The sequence below is a fragment of the Neolamprologus multifasciatus genome, chromosome 2, assembly GCF_963576455.1.
Source record: "Neolamprologus multifasciatus chromosome 2, fNeoMul1.2, whole genome shotgun sequence".
Taxonomy (NCBI): Eukaryota; Metazoa; Chordata; class Actinopteri; order Cichliformes; family Cichlidae; genus Neolamprologus; species Neolamprologus multifasciatus.
Genome location: NC_140440.1, coordinates 34,918,261 through 34,942,980, shown reverse-complemented (window position 1 = coordinate 34,942,980; position 24,720 = coordinate 34,918,261). Strand labels below are relative to the sequence as shown.

General features: G+C 39.5%; 1 protein-coding gene across 9 annotated transcripts in view; it reads left to right on the top strand.

Moving 5' to 3' along the window:
• Window positions 1–24,720, top strand: part of diaph2 (diaphanous-related formin 2) — a 421,028-nt gene that overhangs the window by 84,397 nt on the left and 311,911 nt on the right. For all 9 annotated transcript variants that reach the window (XR_014868698.1, XM_085130728.1, XM_085130725.1 and 6 more), the window contains one exon: window positions 24,579–24,718. Coding sequence is in view for 8 of the 9 variants with exons in the window: in XM_085130728.1 (XP_084986854.1) it covers window positions 24,579–24,718 (140 nt within the window). In the remaining variant the exon portion in view is untranslated. The remainder of the gene's footprint in view (window positions 1–24,578; window positions 24,719–24,720) is intronic.

Sequence of the window (24,720 nt, the reverse complement as noted above, 5' to 3'; positions counted from 1 at the left end):
GAGGAGGCATATCAGTCTGTAGTGGCTGGCAGGGGTAGTGGGACCAGACAGAGTTACGGTCAGCTAAACCAAATGGAATGAAATGAATCGGTGAGTGATTCTCGGGCAAGTAATATGTCCATGTTCTATTACACACTGACATGATTCGAAGTCAGATACCAGGAAGTCGTGCTACTCATCTGGAATGTTGAAATCCTGCTGCGTGTGTATCACAAGTGACACCACCATAAGATAACTACCATGGCGTCCTTGTATAGTCAACTAAATCCAAGCACACACACAAAACAATAAGAAAAAACTACAATTTCACTGTTTTGGGTTAAATATAGATCTTGAGGTGAGCGCTGCACATGCAAATACAGTGTGTAGTTGCAGATATCACCTGCTATATCTTTACAATATGACCCTGGATTTGTCATCATTTCTGGAAAAGCACACTTTCATGTTGTTGTCTACTGTAAGATACCACTGTAGGACTCGGTAGATGTCAATGGAAAATTGTACTTAGTAGTCAGTATAATCTTTTAATGATATAAGTTTGCATATGGTAGAATACTGCATGTAATCATTTGTGTTTAGAAGTATATAGTTGGTGGCATATTGAAGGAATGTCTCATCCTAGGAAGTCTGTAACATTCCAGGGTGTTCTGGCGTTCACCCCCACATCCTAGGAGCATGGGAAAGGTCGTACCTTGTTTTATTGTTTTACGGTAGGATTAACGTAGTTATATCTGTTTCCAGTCTAAGTGCTTTTGTTTAGATGAACTGCTGGACTTTGAGTCCAGCAGGTTTAGGGAAGTCATTTATGGGGTCACACTCTGACACACACACACACACACACACACACACACTGAAGTATAAATAAAGACCGGGGCAGTCTCTCATTTGCGAATCTTGGAGCCTCACTCTTGGTGTGTGAGCTCAGGAGGCTGCCCTTGCTAGCAAGAAAATCTGTGTGTTTCTCTTCTCTGATTCTCTGCTGAAGACGTGTTTTAGAATATATCTCTTAACAGTAGATAACAAACTTTATTCACATTTCCTGTCGTTACAAAGCTTGTTTTTTCTTTTTCTCTTCTTTTGTCGTGTTGTAACTCAAGCACACCGCTTTCTTTTGCAGAAGTGCACCTTCACCCCTGCTTAAAAGATCAAACTCACTTACTGTTTAGTGTTGCTGGTATAAAAATTGAACAAAAAAGAGAGCCGTAGGTCAACAACATATATCTAGAGGAAGTAAAACTCTGAAGTTTTCCATCTGCGACTCCGTGGGAGTTTCATTAACGGCTGCCTTTGTCTTTAATTTGCTCTTAGAATGTCTCACCCACTTCCAGCAGCACGTGGCTCTTGGCAATCAGCCTCGGCGCTCTCTTACTTTTCTCATACCTGCCGTGTAGGTCCATGAGGCATGCAAATCTGCTGGCCCCCGGGTCTCGGTATTTACAAACATCCTGCCGTGGTGTCGGATCTATTGAGAAAGGCTTTATGGTTAATATCACCTGCTGGTCAGGGCCTTATTCCTGTACCGCATAAAGCTGCTGCCTCCACCAGCCAGTCAAGTGCTCATGCACATCCATAACTTTCACTCAAAATTTCCATTGAAAAGACTGCCTAGACTGTCTCTTAACTTGTCACTGTACAATAACACTATGTCAGTAGTAGCTGCTGCTGACAAGCTGTAATCACTGATAAAATGTTGGCCAGTATTGTTTTTTCTGTGTGATCACAAATTAAATAAATAAAATCATTTTTGTTCTATTTAAAGACAGAAAAATTCCCTTAGAAAAAAAAGAAAATGATGCCTTAAATTTAAGTAGCTCTTTTTTTTGCTAAGTTAATAAATTATTGTGTTAAATAATCCAGATTACAGTATAATTTCTTTTAGGGATGCACCGATACCGATACTGGTATCGGGTATCGGGGCCGATACTGTAAAATGTGTGTGTACTCATACTCGTCAAAGTTAACCGATACCATGAACCGATACCAACTTATTTCATTAATCAGAGGGTGGCTTGTCATTTCTGTTGTAGCTTTTTAGATTGGCCACTAGGGGGCCAATTATTATTTTATTTATTATTTATTTTATAATAATTATTTTGTTTGTTTGTTTACAATATGGACACTCTGCAATAATTTAAGTTTATTTTATTCCAAACAGAAGTGTTTATTTATTATTCTGAAAGCTCGAGACAGTGCCAATAGTTCAGTGATATTTTGTTAAATTACAATGTGGAGACTCTGCAATAATTTAACAGAAGTGCTTATTTTTCACTTGAAATTTTTTTGTGGTCATTTTTATTACGATTTTATTTTTTATCGACAGGGAATATAATAAAACCTGTCTTCCAATTAATTGTGTGTGTGTGTGGTAGAAGTATCGTTTTTTGTAGTCTGTATCGGCAAGTACTCAGATCCAAGTATCGGTATCGTATCGGTTTGAAAAAATTGGTATCGTTGCATCCCTAATTTCTTTCATAGCCAAGCACCTGCACCTTATTGCTTTATTGTAGAAAATTTTCAGTAGAACTGAAAATGAAACCCTTTTACTTTCACTGAAGTCTCCTTATGTTGCCATCCACCATACCTCACCCTTTCTCCCTCTTCTCTGCTCCGTTGCCTGGTTCGCTCGTATAACATGCAGCATGTAATACTTGAAGTCATTCAAGCACATTTTTTCCTGATGATGCTGTGTGTGGCGGCACTACCATATAAAGCTTTTTAGATGAACTGTCTTTGGAATGGCAATAGGTTTATCCATGAAAAAAAAAATACATCGCACACGCACATGTGCGGAAGGAATTTCCGCCTGCCTCTGCTTTGAAGCCGCCATGCTAGAGCCGCCTGTGCGTTACTAAATCCCATTCTTAAAGAGCGCTTTACCCCCCACGTTTGAGAGGCCCTTGGCATTGGCAGAGAACACACACAAAGGCGCATGCACAAACACAATCTGCATGCCTGATGCAATGTTCAGTCACTTGAGCAAACAGACACATTATGGTACACGAAACAGCACTGCAGTGTGCTCTTATTAGTGAAATGGTACTTACACACTTGCTCAGTTCCTCTTCATAGGTCATTTACTGTATACAACACTGGAAGGGGCAGTTTAAGTTTGATTTGCTACATTGCTGAACTATTGTGAGTATTGCCTCATTTTGATTTTTTCTTTCCTTTTCCTATTGCTCTTCGTAGACCTATGTATGACAGCAGGAGCTTTCCCGATGAAGGTCCGTCTAAAGCTAAGGTTTTGAGAGAGAAAAGATGACGATCAGAGAGAGAAGGGTACAGGGGGATAGATGAAGGGATGAAGGAAGGCTGTGGCCCCGTGAGGCACCTGGAGCTGTGGTGTTACTGAGAAATATGGTGTGTGTGTGTATCTGAAATCCTACTGGATAGCCTTTGGCACAGTCTGCCGTGTTTGTTACATGCAGTCCTTATGTGAAAAATCACCTTCACCCACTGGAGGAAGCCCGATCTTTGGTGCCAAAGCTTTTGTAGCATAGTGTTCCTATTGCATAAGAAAAGCAAAGTTCAAATGGAAGTTGCAGTAGCAATTCAGAGATCTGAACTGGATACATTTGGAAGGGAAATGTATCCTGCATGTGTTTGGCATGCATATCGTCCTGATCCTGATCTTCATGTTTGAACTCAGTATTTCTGAGCCGTCTACATTTTTTTTCTCCATAGGTTTGCTCGCATTACCATGTCTTCCAGGCACAGCTAACATCTCCTGGTACAGAACCTTTAGACTTTGATATTTTCAGTAGCCTCCCCCACCTTCCGGTATCTTGCTAACTCCTTGTTGGTAGAGTGGAATTTGAATAAACTAAGAGAAAGCAGTCTCTCCGTGTGTTCTGTTATATTTCAACATGAACACACCCTGGGCAGCATCTTTAACCATAGTACTCCTCTGCGACCTGCCAGGATCAACAGGGAGGAGTGCAGAGATGGAACGAAGGCACGGAGGAAGAGATGTCATTACCAGGCTGTACTCCAGGGTTTAGCAGTTCACTGCGAAGGTTAACTGGTCTCGCTGCTTGATATTAGTCGGCATGGCTATCATTTCCCAGGATATTTTTGGCATCCTGATATTCTCAGTGGTCTTCTTTCAATTGTCATTCAAAAGGCGACCCACTGTGCTGAATCGAGTAGTGAAGAAGTTCCATATGCACCCATCTGTTGATGTCTATTCTTATGAGACTCTGATATCTTCATTTCCTTCTTAACACAAGAGATCACTTGTGAAAGGCTGCAGAAAAAAAAAGCAAGGTTCTCTTTTGAGGGAATAGGTCTAGAAATAATATTACATTCTTACAGCAATAATAATAAAACTCTCCATCTTTCTTTTATGACTCTGCAGTAAGTGAGTTGTTTCTGCATCTCAGTACTGAATAGAGAATAGGCAGGGAAGGCAGCACACAAAGCAGAGAGGCAGGGGCACTGGTCTTTGATGAATGTCTCTATCTCCAGGCATTAGGTGTTCTATTTTTCATAGCCGGCCCTTCGGCCATGCTGGAGCGCTCGGGCCTCACATGCGCATTTGTGCAAGGTGCCACAATCCTGAGAGGTAGTGACTAATCCAGGCCTTCTATCTGGGGACGAAAGTGGCTGCTACCAGCACAGCCGAAAGGTCACACCTGTCAAACATGGGGGAAAAACAGGCCAAAAAAGGAAGGCAGCACTGTAGTGGTCTCTGCTCGAGAAGCTACAGTGTCTTCAACGTGTCTCGAGTTCACCTTGCAGACACATGTCCAACAGATGCACCGACCAATACTGTGTGCATATGATAAGGCTGTTACCTATTCTCTTACTTCATAACAGAGTCTTACTGGGTGTGTTTTTCTTTTCTTTTTGGACAGGTGAAGTTTTTTAACCCTTTAAAACCGGTGGGAGCGGACACGCTCTGTTTTGTGTAACTATTTTTAAATCCCGGTAGCTCTGCAACCACGTGAGCTAGCACAATAATTTTTTTTGCATATGAAACCGGAGGAGTTGTACTTACATCTTATGCCATCAGCTTGTCCTCGGTCACAGTTTCCTTCCACATATAGCTTTGCAAAAACTGCATAAAAAGCACTTGCAGCAACAAAAATATAATATTCCAGAAACACGCTTTGCCGATCCGATCAGCTGTTCATAACACTTCCTATGTTGGAATAGAGGTCAGCTCGGACTTTTGCATGTCCGCCATGACCTGCCCGAAACCGGAAGTGACGTCATTTTCGCGGAAATGTAGTTTTTCACCATCAGGGCCTCATGAGCCTATACTGGTGTTTTTAAAAGTTATGTTTGACTTTCTGACTTTCTGTGTGTTTCTGGGATGCTTAGGACTCATATTGCACTGCTGGAAATAGTTTATTTTGATGCATATGCTGCTTTTTTGCAAATTTGCATTATAATATTTATTTTCGTTTTTCCTGCAGTGTATAAAAATTGGTGTATTTCAAAAATAAAACTATGAAGACACTCAAAATAAATTTCCTGTGGTGGGAAACTATTTTGTGCAACTTTTTTGTATTTACAGTTTTGAGGGATAAGCCTCTTAAATTTCTCTAACTAGAAATATATGTTAAAAAAACCAAAACGATTTTCAATTTTTTTGTAGTTTATTGCACTTTTTTGCAATTTATGTAATTACTATGCACTTAATGCAGATATATTATTAAAATGTAGGCTGTAATGGTTGTATTGATGTATAGCAACTTGAAATGCTCCCAAAAATGGCTCCACAGCATGTAAAAATATAATATAAGCTCTGGCGGACTTGGTTCTATGGTAGGTCTTAAAGGGTTAATAATTAAACCAAGGGTAAAGTTTGTGTTCACTGTTCAGGGATTTCTTTTTAATATCTCTGTAATAAATCATTTGCTAATTGATTTGTGTTTAGATGTGCAGTGGATGCAGATATCATTTTAATAAATGTCTGATTTGTATATCGAGTCCACATATTTGCTGCCAGATAAAGACATGCGAGCTCTCTTCTAACTAAAGCTTTGGAATCCACTTTCTGCTTTTTGAATGTAGTGTTGCAGTGTTGACATTTAACCAATGTTCTTGGCGCACGGGAGACGCCATTGCACCTCACCATCAGCTAGGCAGCATGCCATGCTCGGGACATCAGCCTCAATTCAACAGGCAAATTAATCTTGCTTTGTTGGAGTAGTCAAGCCCAGCCTAGGAGAGAGTTCGTTTAGCTGTTACTCTGCTGATGCAAGTGCTTTCTCTCGAGTTTAGAGCCTTCATTTATGGGCTGTTAAAGATCTCTCCATCTGTTATTAGGCAGGACCTGAACACAGATGCTTTGATGAATAGGTGCTTCTACTGCTATTGAATGGGCTGCAGACTCTCAATGGAGACAAAGTAATAGCGTGGATATCAGAAGAAGTCGTTTTTGTTTCCTGAGTCTTCGGTGTAAATTTGCAAAGTTTCCAGTCTTACTTGATTACCGTGGGAGGGGGCTAGGCTTGGGATGTGAGTGGAGGAAATCAGAGTGGAACTGCATTGCTTTTGCTTTCTATGCAAATTTATTTTGATATATTTTCTATTTATATGCACACAAACATCAATTCAAAGACCCAACGCTGAGCACACACACATTCACCTTCTTCACACATAGTTGTTGTGTTCCACTTTCAGTACAGATCCTCTCCCTCACCCTTATCTGTTAGCTGTGCTGTCTGTGTGATGAGAAGATAATCTCTCAGTATGGGTTTTTCATGGGAAGATATTTCATAGATCATGTTTTTCTTCTGATGGGGTAGCACCAGACAATTTGAAATCCTATTTATCTAGCTAACAGGGAAGGGGAGAGGAAATGTATCTGTGGTTATTAGAGATGATACAACCCCAATGCAGACATGAGAGGGAGATCAAAGCTGAATCCGATGTACCCAACCCACTGCTCCGAGGTTTGGAAAATGCCGAGCTTTTTTCTTGCTTTGTCAGTTTGAGTGCATGTGTTATTTTTGGTGTTTTGTTTTTTTTGGTGTGTACATGCCCGTGTTTACCTGGTCGGAGCTCAGTCTGTTCCCATTTAAAATCCGTCCAAGTTTAGGGTCAGCACTGCAAACACAAACATTAACACAAATACAAACACACTTGCATACCTCCCACTCTGCTTCTGGCAAGGCCCATCTCCATTCTCCTAGGACTGTCATTGTCATAAATCATGCTTGTCCCCTCCATCATAATCTGCCCGCTGAACCTGTGTAGGGATTGGACATCATTAATGTCCCTGCCAAATCATTTTTACCTGGGCCCAGTTTTTTGTCCCATTCATTCTGCCTATTTTCTCCCTCTCTTATATTTATTGCACATTCTTGAAAGTTTGTTCTCAGGTTGGAGAAATGACTCGAAAATGACGGTTTGTGGGTTTTGTGTGCTTTGCTGATAAGAATGCAGAATATTTCAGCAGCAGAGATTAACCCTTTAAAGCCGGTCAGAGCAGCACGATCTGTTTTGCGCAACTATTTTTAAATCCCGGTAGCTCTGCAACCACGTGAGCTAGCGCAATAATTTTTTTTGCATATGAAACTGGAGGAGTTGTACTTACATCTTATGCCATCAGCTTGTCCTCGGTCACAGTTTCCTTCCACATATAGCTTTGCAAAAACTGCATAAAAAGCGCTTGCAGCAACAAAAACATAATATTCCAGAAACACGCTTTGCTGATCCGATCAGCTGTTTGTAACACTTCCTACGTCCATCAGCGCAAACTTTTGCATGTCCACCACGACCTGCCCGAAACTGGAAGTGACGTCATTTTTGCAGAAATGTAGTTTTTTTACCATCAGGGCCTCATGAGCCTATACTGGTGTTTTTAAACGTTATCTTTGACTTTATGCTTTTCTGAATAGTTTCTGGGATGCTTAGGACTCATATTGCACTGCTGAAATAGTTTATTTTGATGCAGATGCTGCTTTTTTGCAAATTTGCATTATAATATTTATTTTCGTTTTTCCTACAGTGTATAAAAATTGGTGTATTTCAAAAATAAAACTATGAAGACACTCAAAATAAATTTCCTGTGGTGGGAAACTATTTTGTGCAACTTTTTTGTATTTACAGTTTTGAGGGATAAGCCTCTTAAATTTCTCTAACTAGAAATATATGTTAAAAAAACAAAAACGATTTTCAATTTTTTTGTAGTTTATTGCACTTTTTTGCAATTTATGTAATCACTATGCACTTAATGCAGACATATTATTAAAATGTAGGCTGTAATGGTTGTATTGATGTATAGCAACTTGAAATGCTCCCAAAAATGGCTCCACAGCATGTAAAAATATAATATAAGCTCTGGCGGACTTGGTTCTATGGTAGGTGTTAACCCTTTAAAGCCGGTCAGAGCAGCACGCTCTGTTTTGCATAACTATTTTTAAATCCCTGTAGCTCTGCAACCACGTGAGCTAGCGCAATAATTTTTTTTGCATATGAAACCGGAGGAGTTGTACTTACATCTTATGCCATCAGCTTGTCCTCGGTCACAGTTTCCTTCCACATATAACTTTGCAAAAACTGCATAAAAAGCACTTGCAGCAACAAAAACATAATATTCCAGAAACACGCTTTGCCGATCCGATCAGCTGTTCGTAACACTTCCTACGTCGATCAGCGCGAACTTTTGCATGTCCACCACGACCTGCCCGAAACCGGAAGTGACGTCATTTTGCGGAAATGTAGTTTTTTACCATCAGGGCCTCATGAGCCTATACTGGTGTTTTTAAAAGTTATCTTTGACTTTCTGACTTTCTGTGTGGTTTCTGGGATGCTTAGGACTCATATTGCACTGCTGGAAATAGTTTATTTTGATGCATATGCTGCTTTTTGCAAATTTGCATTATAATATTTATTTTTGTTTTTCCTGCAGTGTATAAAAATTGGTGTATTTCAAAAATAAAACTATGAAGACACTCAAAATAAATTTCCTGTGGTGGGAAACTATTTTGTGCAACTTTTTTGTATTTACAGTTTTGAGGGATAAGCCTCTTAAATTTCTCTAACTAGAAATATATGTTAAAAAAACAAAAACGATTTTCAATTTTTTTGTAGTTTATTGCACTTTTTTGCAATTTATGTAATTACTATGCACTTAATGCAGACATATTATTAAAATTTGGGCTGTAATGGTTGTATCGATGTATAGCAACTTGAAATGCTCCCGAAAATGGCTCCACAGCATGTAAACATATAATATAAGCTCTGGCGGACTTGGTTCTATGGTAGGTGTTAAAGGGTTAAGCACGGGTATGCAGGTGTTAAGTTAATCAAGATAGACCCATCAACCTTTACTTTAAGCTGCATAAAACGTAGCACATCCTTATTTCTCGTCCAGAGTTAAGGAGTGAGATGGAGGCCCACACTTTGTATATACAATTAGGATTTTATTGTGTAAACTTTTTCTTTTGTTTCACACAAGCTGTGTAGATGAAGGTGGGCAAGTCTATAGCACCAGTAAAACACAAGACTGTGAACTTTGGGTGATCCAGAGGTTCGGATCACCAGTCTGGCACCCATCAGTAGCAGAAGCGTAGGGCTAAGGCCGAGCCGGCAGAGCTTGATTAATTTCACACAGTGACAAAGACACAAAAGGCCAACAGCAGGCGGTAAAAGGCCAAAGCAAAACTACTCTCACTAACATGAGAGAAACGAAGCTGGAACCAGGCAGTCTGCACTGTTGCACATACCTCAGTAAATACTGGTCTCTGCCTATATGTGTGTGTGTGTGTGTGTGTGTACTATTGCTGGATTACAGAGTGACTCTTTGTGAGTCAGCATACATGCCCGAGTGTATTAGAAATATTTATTGTCATTCCTTAAGCTCTATATAAACTTCTCAGGTCCAAATCATATGAGGTAAAACAATGCTCTGTGGCTCGTCTGCTTCTTATTGCTTGCTTTGTAGCGCTCTATTAGCTTTCAGGCTTAGTCATGCATCCCATAATGGCTAGACACCTTAAACCCACTTCTCTCTCCGGATGAATGTTTTGCTGATGATCTGTTGCCTCACGTTGTGTCTACACACATAATCTCTTGCAACTTTTGAAGTCAACAAAAGGTAATTGAAGTGTTGTTTATTCTTAGAACTGCGGTTGTTATTCAGCTGAATCTCTTCGGAAAGCATTGGAGAAAAGATGAATATTAGACTAGCGTGGACCTTTTGCCCCCATATTGTGCTTGTCCTATGTATGATTTATCGAGATTAGTCCCTTATGGAGAGGATCATCGAAAAAGGACAGAGGTGTGTTAAACAGGTCACACATTAGAAACCAGCATCAGTGCTCCTTCTCATTTATTAATAGTGTCAGCGTTGTTTCTCTTCCTTCAGACTTTTCTTTGTAGTCCTTTTCCAAACTTTTAGTCAGTAGTTGCAGCTCTTGGCTTCATACCCGAGGTCCCAGAGCTAGATACAAGAGCACAAAGTACAGAGTTCATTAGGCCTTCACATTGCAATCAATGCAGCAGAGACAACAGTGAAAACCTAAATTAGATCCTGTGTGACTTTAGCTGCTTAACTGCTCAGTTGTTAACCCTATCCGCCACAACAGTGGGAGCACATGAGTGGGAAACAAATGACAAGAAGGCTTATTGCATCTTTCAAGGTTTTTTTTCCTGTCGTTATTTGACACTTTATGTAACTGTGGAAATTTGTCCACTTTGTCACCTCATCTACATGCAAAATACCCCACGTCTTCGTGCTTTCGGGAAACTTTTGGGACAGTATTGAGCCACCTGCTGACCTTGAATTGATTGGTGAGTGGTTGGAGTGTAGTACATTATCTTGAAAGCAGTGTGGGTGAGTCACTGCAAGGGCTTATTTTTAGTTTGAGCTAATGGAGAAAAAAATCCATAAGTCTCTGTAATGATCTTATTGATGGAATTTCAACTCACAAAACCCAGTCCATCAGTTGTCTTTTATCCATTTCATCACCTTTTGTTAACATTCGCTCAGTAGCTGGACAACGTAGGTGGATTAGGGAAAAAAGCACATATAGTGCATTGCAGTGAGAATGTAAATGGATCAAGCACAACACATCAAGTTAAAAGCCCATCATTTCTTGCTAATTCAAGTAAAACTGTGCAGAAGCTATAGCTTCTAGCTGTAATGTGTATTAGCAAGCTTAGGTGCAGTCACAGTTTTTCCAGATTTTTCCAATAGTTTTTACATTACTCAAAAACAGATTTAGAATTTTTAGATTTTATTAAATACAGATATTTTGTATCCAGTGTTGGGGAGTAACGGAATACATGTACCGCCGTTACGTATTTAAAATACAAAATATGAGTAACTGTATTCCGTTACAGTTACTGTTTAAAAAGGTGGTATTTAGAATACAGTTACTTTGTTGAAATAAATGGATTACACGGCGGTACTTCCCTGTTTCATATTGTGGCGGGTCAGGACTGTTTGGGTTTTGTTTGACAGCTACGTTCTGTTGTTCCAGGCAGCGTTACGGTTGCCATGGTTACAGGGTGACGCTCTCTTTCTCTGCGTGTTTCCTGGGTGAGAGAGGCCTTTTTGTTGTTGTTGTGCTAAGCTAACAGGCAGAATGCTACAGGTATAGCTCTAAAGAATGTAGCATCATGGGCAGTGTAGTCCGTGCTGCAGGGAGAATGGACTGCCATACACGTTATGTGTCTGTGAGCGAGGGAGGGAGAAAAAGGAAAAGTACGAGCTGTCATCGAGCAGAAACGGGAGCTGGAAGCATGTAAATATAATAATAACCACTGCAGCCAAGAAGAGAGCCTGACGAGCCCAGCTGTAAGTAAGCTATTAAGACTCGACTGTACACCGTGTTCGTGTTTTCCTCTGAAACAATAAGTTCTGTTGGAGCAGCCTTTCAACGCCTCTCTCTGTCTCTGCTAGCAAAGTTGACCCAGACAACAAAGTAAAGCTAGTTTTCAGCTACGAGCCGACACAGAACCCACCGTATTAGCCAGAGGTCCCTTTACTACGGTTCGGAGCCGCGGACCTTCAGTAACAGTAATAAATCACAGCAATAGTACATTCATGTAGTTGTAAACAGCATGATAATATATTAAGTAATCCAAAGTATTCAGAATACGTTACTCTCATTGAGTAACGTAACGGAATACGTTACAGAATACATTTTGGGGCATGTATTCTGTAATCTGTAGTGGAATACATTTTAAAAGTAACCTTCCCAACACTGCTTGTATCTAATTATATTTTGGACTGGTAGATGTGGCACTTGTGGTACTATGAGGCCATTGTCCAAAAGGAAGAAACCTGCAAAGCCAAATGCTCTTTTAGCCATCAAACAATTCCCTTTTATGATAAAGAATGAGAAAACCTAAACAGTTATCATCCAGATAATGTAGAAAAAACAAAATAAATTGGTGATTTCTGAGTTTATTCTCACATTTTGCTTGTTTTTCATGTAAAAAAAAATTACGTCTTTCGTGTACTACACTGCTACAAGTAGATGCGCAACTTAAGACTTCCCTCTCTGGCTAGTATGTATTAAATTTTACTCCCTTTACTTTTCTCACTCTCTTCTACCTGACTTTCAGTGAGCTGGCTGACATCTGCTCCTATCTTCATAGAAGTGTCATTGAAATTCAGTGCAGGCGTGAGCCCTGCAAAGCACAGGGAGAACTGCTTAGGGGAATATTCTGCACCACACACAAACATAACCCAACAAACGTACGTGTGCAAACACGGGCTCTCAAGCATGCACACACTTGTGTGAGCAGAACCATATTAATGTAAGTGCACATACACACAAGAACACACAGACATACAACAACAAAAAAAAGCTCAAAATTTGTGTTACACGCTTTCCAACAGTCCTACTTGTCAGGCATTAATTAACTGTGGCGTCAGTGGCCTTTAGTTAATTATAAAAATAAATAAATAAAAAATTCAAAAAGCAGGGCTGTGTTTTAAAAAAAAAGGAGAGAGAGCTGAAGTTAGCTGAGGAAAATTTGGGTACATTTTTGAAACGAACGCCCACTGTGCATATGGCTGTGTATATATGTGCATTGGGATGTTAAAGTTGTTACAGTACAGCTACAGAAAATCAATAGGCTAAGGCCAAAGTTCTGATCGAAGGAGTTACAGACATTAAGGTTCCAGGACCTAAAACAGAGGATCATGTAGGCGCTCCAAAACCATCCCTGTTTCTGTAGCCATAAGCCATAAACTTCCCACTAATTCCCCAGTGGAGGAAGTTATGTTACAGCCTTCACCATTACTTGCACCAATTCAAACGGTTAACAAAGAACACAATTGTTACAATTTACACTATTTGTAGTTTTTTATTTGGAGACTGCACAGGCAGTAAGGACCACACTGGTGTGAGCTTACATCAAAGTAATTAAAGTTTAAAAGAAATTAAAGTAAAAGCTATTAAATCATCATCATATCATCCATATGATGATATCTGACCAAAGCACGGTGTATGGTATAAGAGTTGTATCACGTGTATGTACAGGAGTGTGCAAGGTTTCTTCTTTTGACAGTAGTTTAAGGTGTAAAGTGTAAGTAAATGGTTCTTGCAAAAATACAAAATTACATGATTTTTCCTTTATTGATCCATTTTTTAATTGAGCTCTTAAGTGTGTAATTTATTCGCTTTAAATATGAAGATTGCTCTGTGCTTGAGTTTTTCCCCCTGATCGTGTTTCATTGATTTCTTTTTCTTATTCACATGCAGACATTTAAATTTCATCTTCAAGTTTCCACAGTTCAAAAGGTTACAGTGGTTCACTCGCTTGCTATTATTTGCACAGACTTTTAATGAGTAGTTTCTGGATTTTCCTCTTCATTCAGCCAGTAGTACACTTTGGTTTGAGTTTAACTGATGATCACTGCTTTGCCCCCTGGTGTCAAGTGATGATTAGGAATCCAGCGTTCCTCAACAGAATATTTTGGGGCAACATTTCGCTTCAGTTACCGTAGATGAAAGTTGTCATATTGCAGGTCAAATTTGAGCTTCAGGTGAAAGCCCGGAGTTTGCTGACGTCGCTTATTTTTCGCCCTCACCTTGTTTGTATCAGGAGCACAGCCAGTAGGATCGACATACTCGGTGCTTGTGTGTGGTTTCTCCAAAACCTGAGCTGTCTGGTGTGGGTCAAGCTAAGGGTAAAAGTGTGAAAGACAAAGGAAGGAGGTGAGCCACTTAAAAAAGGTGAACGCAGTCACCCTTGTTACTAAAGGTCAAGGTGGAAGTCTCAAAAATAGGTCAGCCTACACCAAAGACTTCTAGTTTAACTTTGGCAAAGTTTATGTGGTGAAAGGTTGCAACATAAGTGCTACAGGATGGACACTTCATAATTGTTGTTGCAGCAGCACCTTCAAACAAACTGCCCTGCAACAAAACCCTTTTTAAAAAACCACAAAAACCACACACAGAGCTTTCCATAAATGATTTTATTATTTGTGATATAGCTCCTGGTAGAAAACCTTTCATTCACGTGTGCCTATTCTTATATGGTGTGCTGATATCTAAAGATATGTCAGGGTTTTTCTGTAAGCATCAGAGCATCTTGTTTGGAAAATAAAGGCTCGTATATATAAAAGTCCTTTCTTTAATAATAATGGAAAAACTCTAGAGCTCTAATATAAATATGTATTCAGCCCTATGGTTGAATGGTTTAATGTATATACATTTTTTATATCTGACCTTTCAGTGTATTCATAGAAAGCAAGCCCTACCTCATAAAAATATAGAAGCAGCAAACCATAAGTAATTGAATTACTTTGCCAAACTATTGTGGGCATCTTTGTGTTACAGGAAAAAAGAGGGGGTGGAGTTATTGTTGCTTCTGCCTTTGTGGACTCATCCTCTAGATTAGGGCTGGGCCATATGATACCGTTCACAGTGATAGCGGTGTAATGTTGGGCAACGTTAAGAAAATGAAATATGGCGATAGAATATGGGTAAAACACGCATGTAGTGCCTTTGTTTTTATACGCATATGGCGGAAAAAGCACGGCGGCGACGCAGAATGAGAAGGGCGAAAGCGGATCGTTGAATGAAACGATGAACCAGAACTGGTTTGTAAAAATGCTGCAGCTTCAGTGGTGTGGAACTGGTTTAGCTTTCGTCCGTCAGATACACAACAAAGCACTATTTTTGGTAGCGCATGCTAGCGGGCCGTCGTTATTACCGTGTTGTTTGGAAAATACGACACTTAAAATCAATCCTTTGATTTTCTGAAAGTCGACAGAGCCCCTTATAATCCCGTGTGCCTTATATATGAACTGTGGTTGTGTTTACTGACCTCGAAACGATTTTATGTGCACGGTGCTCGCAAATCTGTCAGATGTTTCAGTACGACTTTGCTAAGCTACGAAGCCGCACCGCTTGATGGATTGTCGGAGCATTACGGCTATCGTAGGCGGAGCCTCGCGGAGTGATACGTACTGTGCTTCAACATAATGTTACCGTATTGTGTGTGTATAACCTCTTTTTAAGTTTTGTGGATGTTATACATGGTTATGATGAGGATATGTCGACCAGTTTCCACTGGAAATGCCTTTTGGTTAAACTGTCAGCAAAGAATTTGCACTGTTAAATGTTTATATAACTTTAATGCACATAAAAACAGCTGCTTGTTTAAGTGAAAATACATTGATGTTTTTTAACTAATAAAGTTGTGGAGTTGTAAAGTATTTTGTCTCGTGTCAATTATATCGTCAGTTACATCGTTACTGCAAATTTTCAAATGTATATCGTGATAAATATTTTTGGTCATGTCGCTCTGCTCTAGACTGTGGTGATCAGCACAGAAATGCAAAAACACCTCGATGCCTTGGCCACAGACCAGAGTTTAATAAATAAACTCTGTAATGCTTTTTTTAACCAACCCAATACTGCATTGCTGCTTTTTTCTTCTTGTTTTTTGTGTTTCTTCTCAGTCTGCTACTGTTTTGTAGTGAACTTGTCTTGTCTGGACACAAAGATATTAACACAAAGACAGGCTATTGACTTGATTATTGAAAGACTTGTAGGCCTAATTGTGTCCGTGTTATCACCAGGTTGTAGTTGCCCAGACGTAGGAGAATAAAGCTGTCTGATTTTGTTTTCTGACCACAACAGGCAGAAGATGGAGAATGAAAATAAATAAAAGAGGAGAAAAGCCCCTGGTGTGTACAGATAAACACATATTTCTTTGTAGCTTTTACCCACGTTTCAAAAAACACCTGACTTTGGATGGAGTAAGATAGCAAGGGAGAAGAATAAATATGGGAAGAGGGGAAAAAAAGACAGAATTGTAGATGGGCGATGAGAGGAAGAGATGAAATACTTGGCCACATGGTCTGGGGGGAAATCCCCCACTGTGCTGGGAGCCCTGCGCCCTGGTGGCTAGATGAAATGTCTTATCTGTCGGCACCAGAACTCTGTCCTTTAAGTAGGGCTAGGGAAAAGTCATTGTCCAGCCAACCAGCATCTCAACTGATCCGTGTTCCTGTTGACCTTTACTGTGACTGCTGTCACACTCACATGCCAAACTTTAGATTGTGTTAAATGTTGAATTTCTCATTTATTAAGTGCAGAATCTTCCACACTGGTCACTTTGCGATTGTTTTGTGCAGAACTTATTTTCTTTGGCGGTTGATCATCAGCATTATTCATAGGTCATGTTTATATTAGAAGAAAAAAGGTGAGACATGAGACACTCTTTCTACCTGTCAGTAGACTGTGTATCCATTCTTGTGGTATCTTTTCTCTATAACTAATACAACTAATTTATCAACTCCTAATGAACAGGAAATTAAGTTATAACATAGCTGTCGTGCTGCTTCATATGCACTAATTGCTCAGATTCTATCTTTATTATTTTATTATTTTTACATAGAGCAGTAGGATGTGCTAGTAATTTTCATTTATTAGACATAAAGAAGCACTAATTGTTTTTTTCCCTCTCTTTCTTTCTTTGTTTTTTGTGATTGATGTCTTGATTTTTGGAGTGGGGACCATATGCTTTATTATGTTTTGATTTATTACACCCCAAAAATGTGGTATGAACACCACAGCCTGCCCTGGTCCACTTCAGAATAGCCTTAATGTGTAACACAGGTATTCAGTCTATCTAGTTAGTCTGCATTTCTTTAAAATAATCTCACGCTCCCATATTGTAAATGGCCTGTATTTGTATAGCGCTTTTACTAGACCCCAAAGCGCTTTACACACCCAGTCATCCACCCATTCACACACTGGTGGAGGCAGCTACAGTTGTAGCCACAGCTGCCCTGGGGCAGACTGACAGAAGCGAGGCTGCCATATCGCACCATCAGCCCTTCTGGCCAACACCAGTAGGCGGTAGGTGAAGTGTCTTGCTCAAGGACACAACGACCGAGACTGTCCGAGCCGGGGCTCGAACCGGCGACCTTCTGATTACAAGGCGAACTCCCAACTCTTGAGCCACGATCGCCCTATTGTACATTTTGCTTATCTGCTACTGTGGGAACTTTAAAGCGCTCTTTGTGGGTGCAAAGCAATGCACATCCTGTCAGTGCTGACAAATACTAATTTTACTGTTGATCTGTTGATTCAGTATTACATCTTCTATTAGATGACTCCAGGTTTTCAATAATAGCGAATACACGCAAATTATGATTGCCAGGCATAACCGCTGCCAAAACACTGGTGGTTCAGAGGTGGCTTCACTTGTTATGCATCTTCAGAATCATCCTCAGCTAGAGTCAATCATGCAAAACCCTCAACTTTCCAAAATGGCTAAATGGAATTAGAGATATATTTATATGTATTTATTCTTTCTTTACTTTATTCTTTGGTTTGTTGTGGGTTTCTCTTTATTTATTCCTTTGATTTGCATCATCTTGTGTTATTTTGTGGTCATGGCTGCATCATGATGTGTCAGTAGGGTGAGTGTGGTTGGATGGGATTGGGCGATGAGTGGTTAACAGTAAGGGATAAAGATTGCATTGAAAAAATACTCACACAATCTTTGGCAACAAATTGAATGATAATCTGTTTTTGTCAAAGATATTTGACAGTATGAACTCCATAGGCTACTTTGTGAACTTATCTTGTAGTGATCGTTAAAAATCCATTATCATTTTGGACATTGCATCCACGTTTTCCTCACATCATCCCATTATCTTCTTCTCCTGTCCTTCCTTCTTGCATCTTTTGAATCTTTCTTTGTTTCTGACAAGGAGGTTATCACACATTAAGCGTTTGTCTTCAAACGCACCGACTGTAACAGTAGCTGGCAGACAGATTGTGTGCCAGCCTGTAGAAAAGTAATCTACATTTGAAATTACCTGCCACTTCAAAAAAAAAAGAAAAGAAGCAGCTCCATTTATGTTCTTCCCTTCTGTGGCACTAGATAGATGCTAAAGTACCATGACCGCAACTTTATTGATATGTGCACGCATGAACGCATGGCAGGCATGTGTTTAACGTGTGCAGGTGCGTCCACGGGGTGACATTACTTTCTGATTTGTTGAGTGAGGATCTCTGTGGTACCAGCTGGCAAAATCTCCAGGCTGTAGCACATGAAAAATGAACTTGCTTGATATTATTATGTATTAAAGTGGCTATCAGATTTAATTCTTCCTTAATCAAAGGTGTCAGAATGCTCAACCCTGGTTATGAGGGCCAAACACCAGTTCACAAAATGATGATAATGCTGTTAAAAGGAAATAATGAAGAGTATACGATAGACTTATGTTGTAAGCAGAGATGGGCAGTAACGCGTTACTGTAATCTGATTACTTTTTTCAAGTAACGAGTAAAGTAAGGGATTACTGTTGCAAAAACGGTAATTAGATTACCGTTACTTTCCCGTAGGAACGCTGCGTTACTGCGTTACTAAAACCGTGAGTTTTTTGCGAGAACGTCTCATGACAGTGACGTAAGCGAGTGCGACGTTCGTGACAACAGCTGTGTGCAGATCAACAATGGATCATATATTGAGTGCAGAGAGAGTATGAGCGTGCAGCGTTTAAAGCGTGGAAGTACTGACCTTACTTTGAGTTTGATTCCATAAAAAGTGACAAAAACATTAGTGTCCGTTGTGCGTGGGAAGAAAACTTCTTTTTACAGCGAAAAAACCCCTAAACTTCCAAACAAGCACCGAGTAGCTACGACGTAATGGGAAACTCACAGAGAAACTCGCGGATTCTTCCACTGACCGCTGCACACCTGCACCAGGGTAACCCTCCGCCTACCCCACTCCTGCTTTACAGGTGAAAATAGAGCAACAGGACTGCTAGTCTTTGACTTTATTTATTTTCTGCTGTGTTTTACTTGCATCTATTTGTGCTGGAATGTGCAGAAAATAGGTTTAAATGTTAAACTAATTTCTTCCAGTCAGAGAATGTTGCAGATAATTAAATTTTTTCTTGATGCATAAAGTTAAAAGATTAAAACTAATAAAACAAGTTTTAAAAAGAGACTTTTCCATTTGATTACATTTTGTATGATGATTATGTAGAAAAAGTAGAATTGGGCTGAAAGATCTATCACTTTATCACCTATTCAGGCTGTAAATCGTGTTTTTAAAAAGTAACTAAGTAACTAATTACTGTTGAAAACAGGTAATCAGTAAAGTAACAGGATTACTTTTTTGGGGAAGTAATCAGTAATTAGTTACTGATTACTTTTTTCAAGTAACTTGACCAACACTAGTGGTAAGTATGTCGATTTCTTTCTAGAAGTCGTATTTGAAGAAGTCTCCAAACATGATTTTTTTTAAGGTTTTTGTGTGATTGTACCATCATCGTCCTTTCATCTAAATAACAGCTGTTCCAGTTCAGTAAGAGCATGTGTACTTCTCCCAAGTTGTTTTGGTAGATGGTATGTTTTATGAAATTTCGTAATACATATTTTAGTTCATCAAATCATCAGAAACGCCAGAAAAAAACATCATTTTTGTCAAATAAGGTAACAAAGGCATTGCTTACTGCCGCATGCAGTCACCCCCAAAGGCCCATTCTGAGCCATACACAAAACCCTGTTGTGCATTTGTGCATATGTGTGAGAAAGATAGAGAGGTCGCAGCAGGCTGAATGACAGAAGCATGTCTGGCCTGGAAGCTATCTCCTAGCACTAACTTCCAGGCGAGACATGTTACTGCTTATGTGGTTTTCCAGTAAGCTGACAAAGAAGCTGAATAATGTATCTATCAGTCTGCCTGAGTGTGTTGAGCACTGGGCACTGAAGAAGCTGCCAGCTTGTTATAAGCTCATTACAGGTGAAGATGACATGTGGAGGTGCAGGCGCCTTGGCATTGTCTCCCTGCCCTGCCCTCGATAGAAGGCAGTGCACTCAGTCACTCCCCGTGGCATACAGAAAGGTAGACAGAGGTGATAGAGGAGGAGGGAATGAGCCTCAATGCTCCCCTAACCCCCCAAAATGAAATTGACAGGCTCGGTGAAGTAATTGCTCCCAGCACTATTTTCTTTGGCAGGAAATACTGTTATCGACAAATAGGGGATTCAATAAGCGGCAGGAGATGAGGCTCTAGGCTGTGGTCAAAAGGCTGTGTCTGTCCTCTACTGTAGAGCTGTTCTATCTTTCTGCCCTGCCCTTTCTCCCCGTGCTCTCTCTTTGTATCTCTTCCCTAGTTTTTCTTATCACCCTCATACCCCCTGCTTCTTTGACTTTTCATGTCTTACTGCTGCATCACACACCATCTCCCATCCCTCCATTGCTTCCTTTCTGTACGCACTGTTTTTGACAGGTTTGTACTGTTGACCATTTTTTGAGAACCTGATGGGAGGAAAACTCTATTACCCAGTGGTCAGCAGGTAATCCCCCCCTCCTGCTCCTCAGATTGTTTCTCTGCTGCCAGTATGGGAGTGTAATGTTGATATTATCCCAAAGGATTCTATTGATTTGGGCTAGGGTCATGAAAAAACAGTTTATGGTCAGTGTCTTTGGTTTCCAGAGGTCAGAGCCTGTGGTGAAACCAGAGCTCTAGTGTTTCTGGATATAGCGGTATGCTTGCTGGGAACTATTGAGGGGTAAGAAGATTAATAAAAAGTGGGTGATGCACTTGCCTCTCACTGCCCGATGCTGAGGAAGTATTTTTCTGCAAATCGTGCATCCAAAAGTAAAACGCCAGTTTAAGCAGCATTACATTTATATATTTTTTCTCTAACAGTATGCAGTGGTTTTACCTGCAATGTTTTGATAAACTTTTATATTATTATGGCTACTTTGCTCAAAAGTGGAGGTATTTAAGGAGGTCACAGGTTTTATCTGTGAAAGTCTGAATTTGTCAAATCAACTTTTTCTCAAGTTTGTAAGAGTTTCTTATCAAAACTGCTGAGTGTTCAGTTACTGAACCATGATGTGGTGAAGCTGGAAGCCTCTGAGTTTGAATCTGGTCTTGTTTACTATCCTCTGGGTAATCTGTCTAACTCCTGCTGTAAAAAGACTTTTTTGGTCAGTTGTATTGCTTGTTTATTCCAAATTGCTTATGGAGCAAAGGTAAAGAACTGTGCTGTATAAATGTGTGAAAAGGTGAATGTGGCTTTATGCTTTCAGTGATCAGTAAGACTAGAAAAGCAGTTTGTAAATGCCGGTCCATGCCTTTCCATTTCATCAAGCTCTACAACAACTAACATCAAGCTTTTGCCAATTTGCAGGTATTTGGTCTTCAGATTTAGATGAAGTGTGATTTTTAACACTCACCAGGCATTATTTTCCAAACTTTATTGAGCAAAGTTCTGACATGACCTCTCCACTATCTACCCAACTGAGCTGCTTTAGCTTTTGTTGTTATCAAGACTGAATCGCTGCAGACAGCAGTGTGTTTTCAACACTCTGTCCTTCTGTGCAGAAACAAAAGGTTTGGTTATCTGACTGCTGTGATTCAGCATTTTACACCAACTCTCAACAATGCTCATTCTGATCATCTAAATCTAATTATTTGTCTTCTACTTTTTTGGGGGAAGTAGCTTTTAAATCGCTTATATGCTGCTTGTGCATGCTTAGCATGATTGGATCTGACACTTAATGGTAATGCACCATCGTAATCAATAGTTTTAATGACTTAGGTCCATTTACTATGGAAGATCCTTGTGCAGGCAGCATTGGGTAATGAATACTCTAGATCCAGTCTTTTTCTTATCTACTTGATAGAGAAAAATACATCTTTGAGGCTCAACAGAAAAGTAAGTATTTTCAATTAATGAACACTTAAGCGTACCAGTAAAGACAGTGTGTCTAGTAGCTCATCGGTCCAGTTCCTTTTCAGATAGAGTCGAGATCAAGACATAAACATCTTAACTGGTATCAATTGTTATTTCATCTAAAATAAAATCCTAAATGTAACATTTGGAATTAAAAAAGTACTCAGACACTCAACCACAGCTCGGTGATACAGTGGTTGGGCTGGTGCCTCACAGTCACAGGTTCTTATGTTCTTGCTGTGCCTGTTTGAACAAGTCAGGACCCCATCTGTTGTCATTCTCTTAAGCCATGTGATTTTTCATTTTTTAGCTTTTTAAAAGAGTAAAAGTAGAAACAGCTAACTGCTGTCCCTAAATAATCATTTGTTACCATGTCTGAATTAACTGATTCATATCATGATATTAATTCAGTGCTTTTTGTCTTTACAAGACATCTTTATCAGCTACTCTTTTAGGGATACACTGTTGCTTCTGAATATTTTTAGTGAAACAATGGAAGATTATTACACTGTGATTGAAAATGCTAATTACTTGAACTCTGTGCACATCAAATTTAATAAAGTAGAGTCATTAAATTATAAGTCTAACAGCACACGGGTGCACACTGAGTTATTGAGTTAAAGGTTCATTGAGTTAAACACAAATGAACTTTTCTTTGAGAACTGATTTCAAAAACATAAGCTCTACCACTCAAGGATTAAAAATACATATGTTCTTTGAAGTACCTTAACTGCCAGGAAAGTGTAATTGTTATGTAATTTCTATGAAACAGTTTTACATCACTGTCAGGCTTCGACCTTGACATCTATTTCAAGGTTTGTATTTCTCATTTCGCCTCGTTGAGAGTTTGGAGTGTCTGTCTCTCTACTCCAAATTAAATAAAAATCTGTTACATTTTGCATTTTATATATGTGGTTTTATCATTTGCTTCTTACAGTTACTATTGTAGCTTTTCTCTGGCTGTCAACATTTTAGACTTTTTAAGGAAAGAGGCGTATGGTTGTTAATGTTTGCAATATTTGAATTAGGATTAGGATTCCTGTATATAGAAGTTTTAGTCATATTTTCAGTCACAAAGACAGAGTCACACAGGAGAGTTGATTATTTTTTAAAGAAAAATAAGAGATTAACAGTACAAAAGAAGAATGGTTCATGCATTTGAATAAAAAAACCCAAAACTTTTGTTTTTCAACTGTAGTTTGTAGATCCATCATTAATATTCTTACAGCCGATACAGTATATAAAGTACGATGTGTGATTACATTTCTTCTGGTAATGAAATGAAATTGCTTTTGGCAGGAATCACTCAAGTAATTTACAGAATGTGATTTAGCATTTTCCGGAATCGAATACATACGAGAGATTCTGTGCCATTATTCGGTCAATCAGTCTGTGAGCTCAGTTTACACTGAAAGCTCCGAATCAGTGGTAGCTTGCTGTTCTTAGACTGCATCTGCTTTTTGCAACAAAAAAATGTGCTTCTTTCATGTTCACTGTGCATTGCAGGAGATCAGCAAGCTTCTCTTTTCTCTAGATAAATGAGTTAGCTTATTACTTCCCAAACTGGCTATTAGCACAGCTCACATAGTAGGAAACCAGCAATCCAGGGATGAACACAGCGGATATGGTTTAGGCATACATGTGTTTTCTGCATTGTCTCTTCATGTGATTTGTGTGGTACCTCGGTCATATTAACAATGAAAACAGAACAACTGAAATTGGTAAATGAAATTAGTTTTTGCAGCTTCTACAAGTAGAAGCAGGGTTAGTGTTGTATTCTTCAGTTTGCATGTGGAGCTTTTTCATTTATAGTCCAGTTTTTCATTGATCGCTGTAGTCCAATATATAGTACCATGTTAACTCCACTGTGTGCTTAGACAGTGAATGTAAAGTGAGTGTCAGTGTGTTTCACTGTTGTGCTGAAAATGTGTGTATCGCTGCCAATAGATGCCAATAGTCTCATTGTGTAAGTATCAGTGTAGCAACAGATCCCTGTGGAGATTAAACACAAGAATCCATTTACTTCAAGCAGGAGTGGCTGCAGAGAGCATGTGCAGCCTGTTTCTGGCTCTCTGTCAGTACAGTCCATCATTAGAGTCTTGGCTGACTGGGAAAGGGAAAGTGGCTGGTGCAGCTTCTCCTTCTAAAACATAGATGTCCTCGCCAAATGTTATTATTATAATTATCATGCAATAAAAAGATGAAAAAGATTTTAATATGAAAAAGTAAAAAGTAAAAAAAAAGCCCCACATATTCATACTACTACATACAACACACTGATAAAAGGGATTTTTGATTAACACTAACAAATTCTTCTTTTTGTTTTATTGACCTGCAGTTTTTCATTCGCGTCTGTGTATTCAGGGAGATGTTGTTCCAAAAGTTGAGTCATAGTATGGTCTGCTGATCTCTAATAACTGTCCCACTGATATTTTGTTTGCAGGGTGGACTGAGGAACAGTAAGCATGAGTGTACCCTTTCTTCCCAAGAATACGTCCATGAACTGCGTTCTGGCATCACCGAAGAAAAGCTGCTCAATTGCCTGGAATCCCTCCGAGTGTCTCTCACTAGCAACCCTGTCAGGT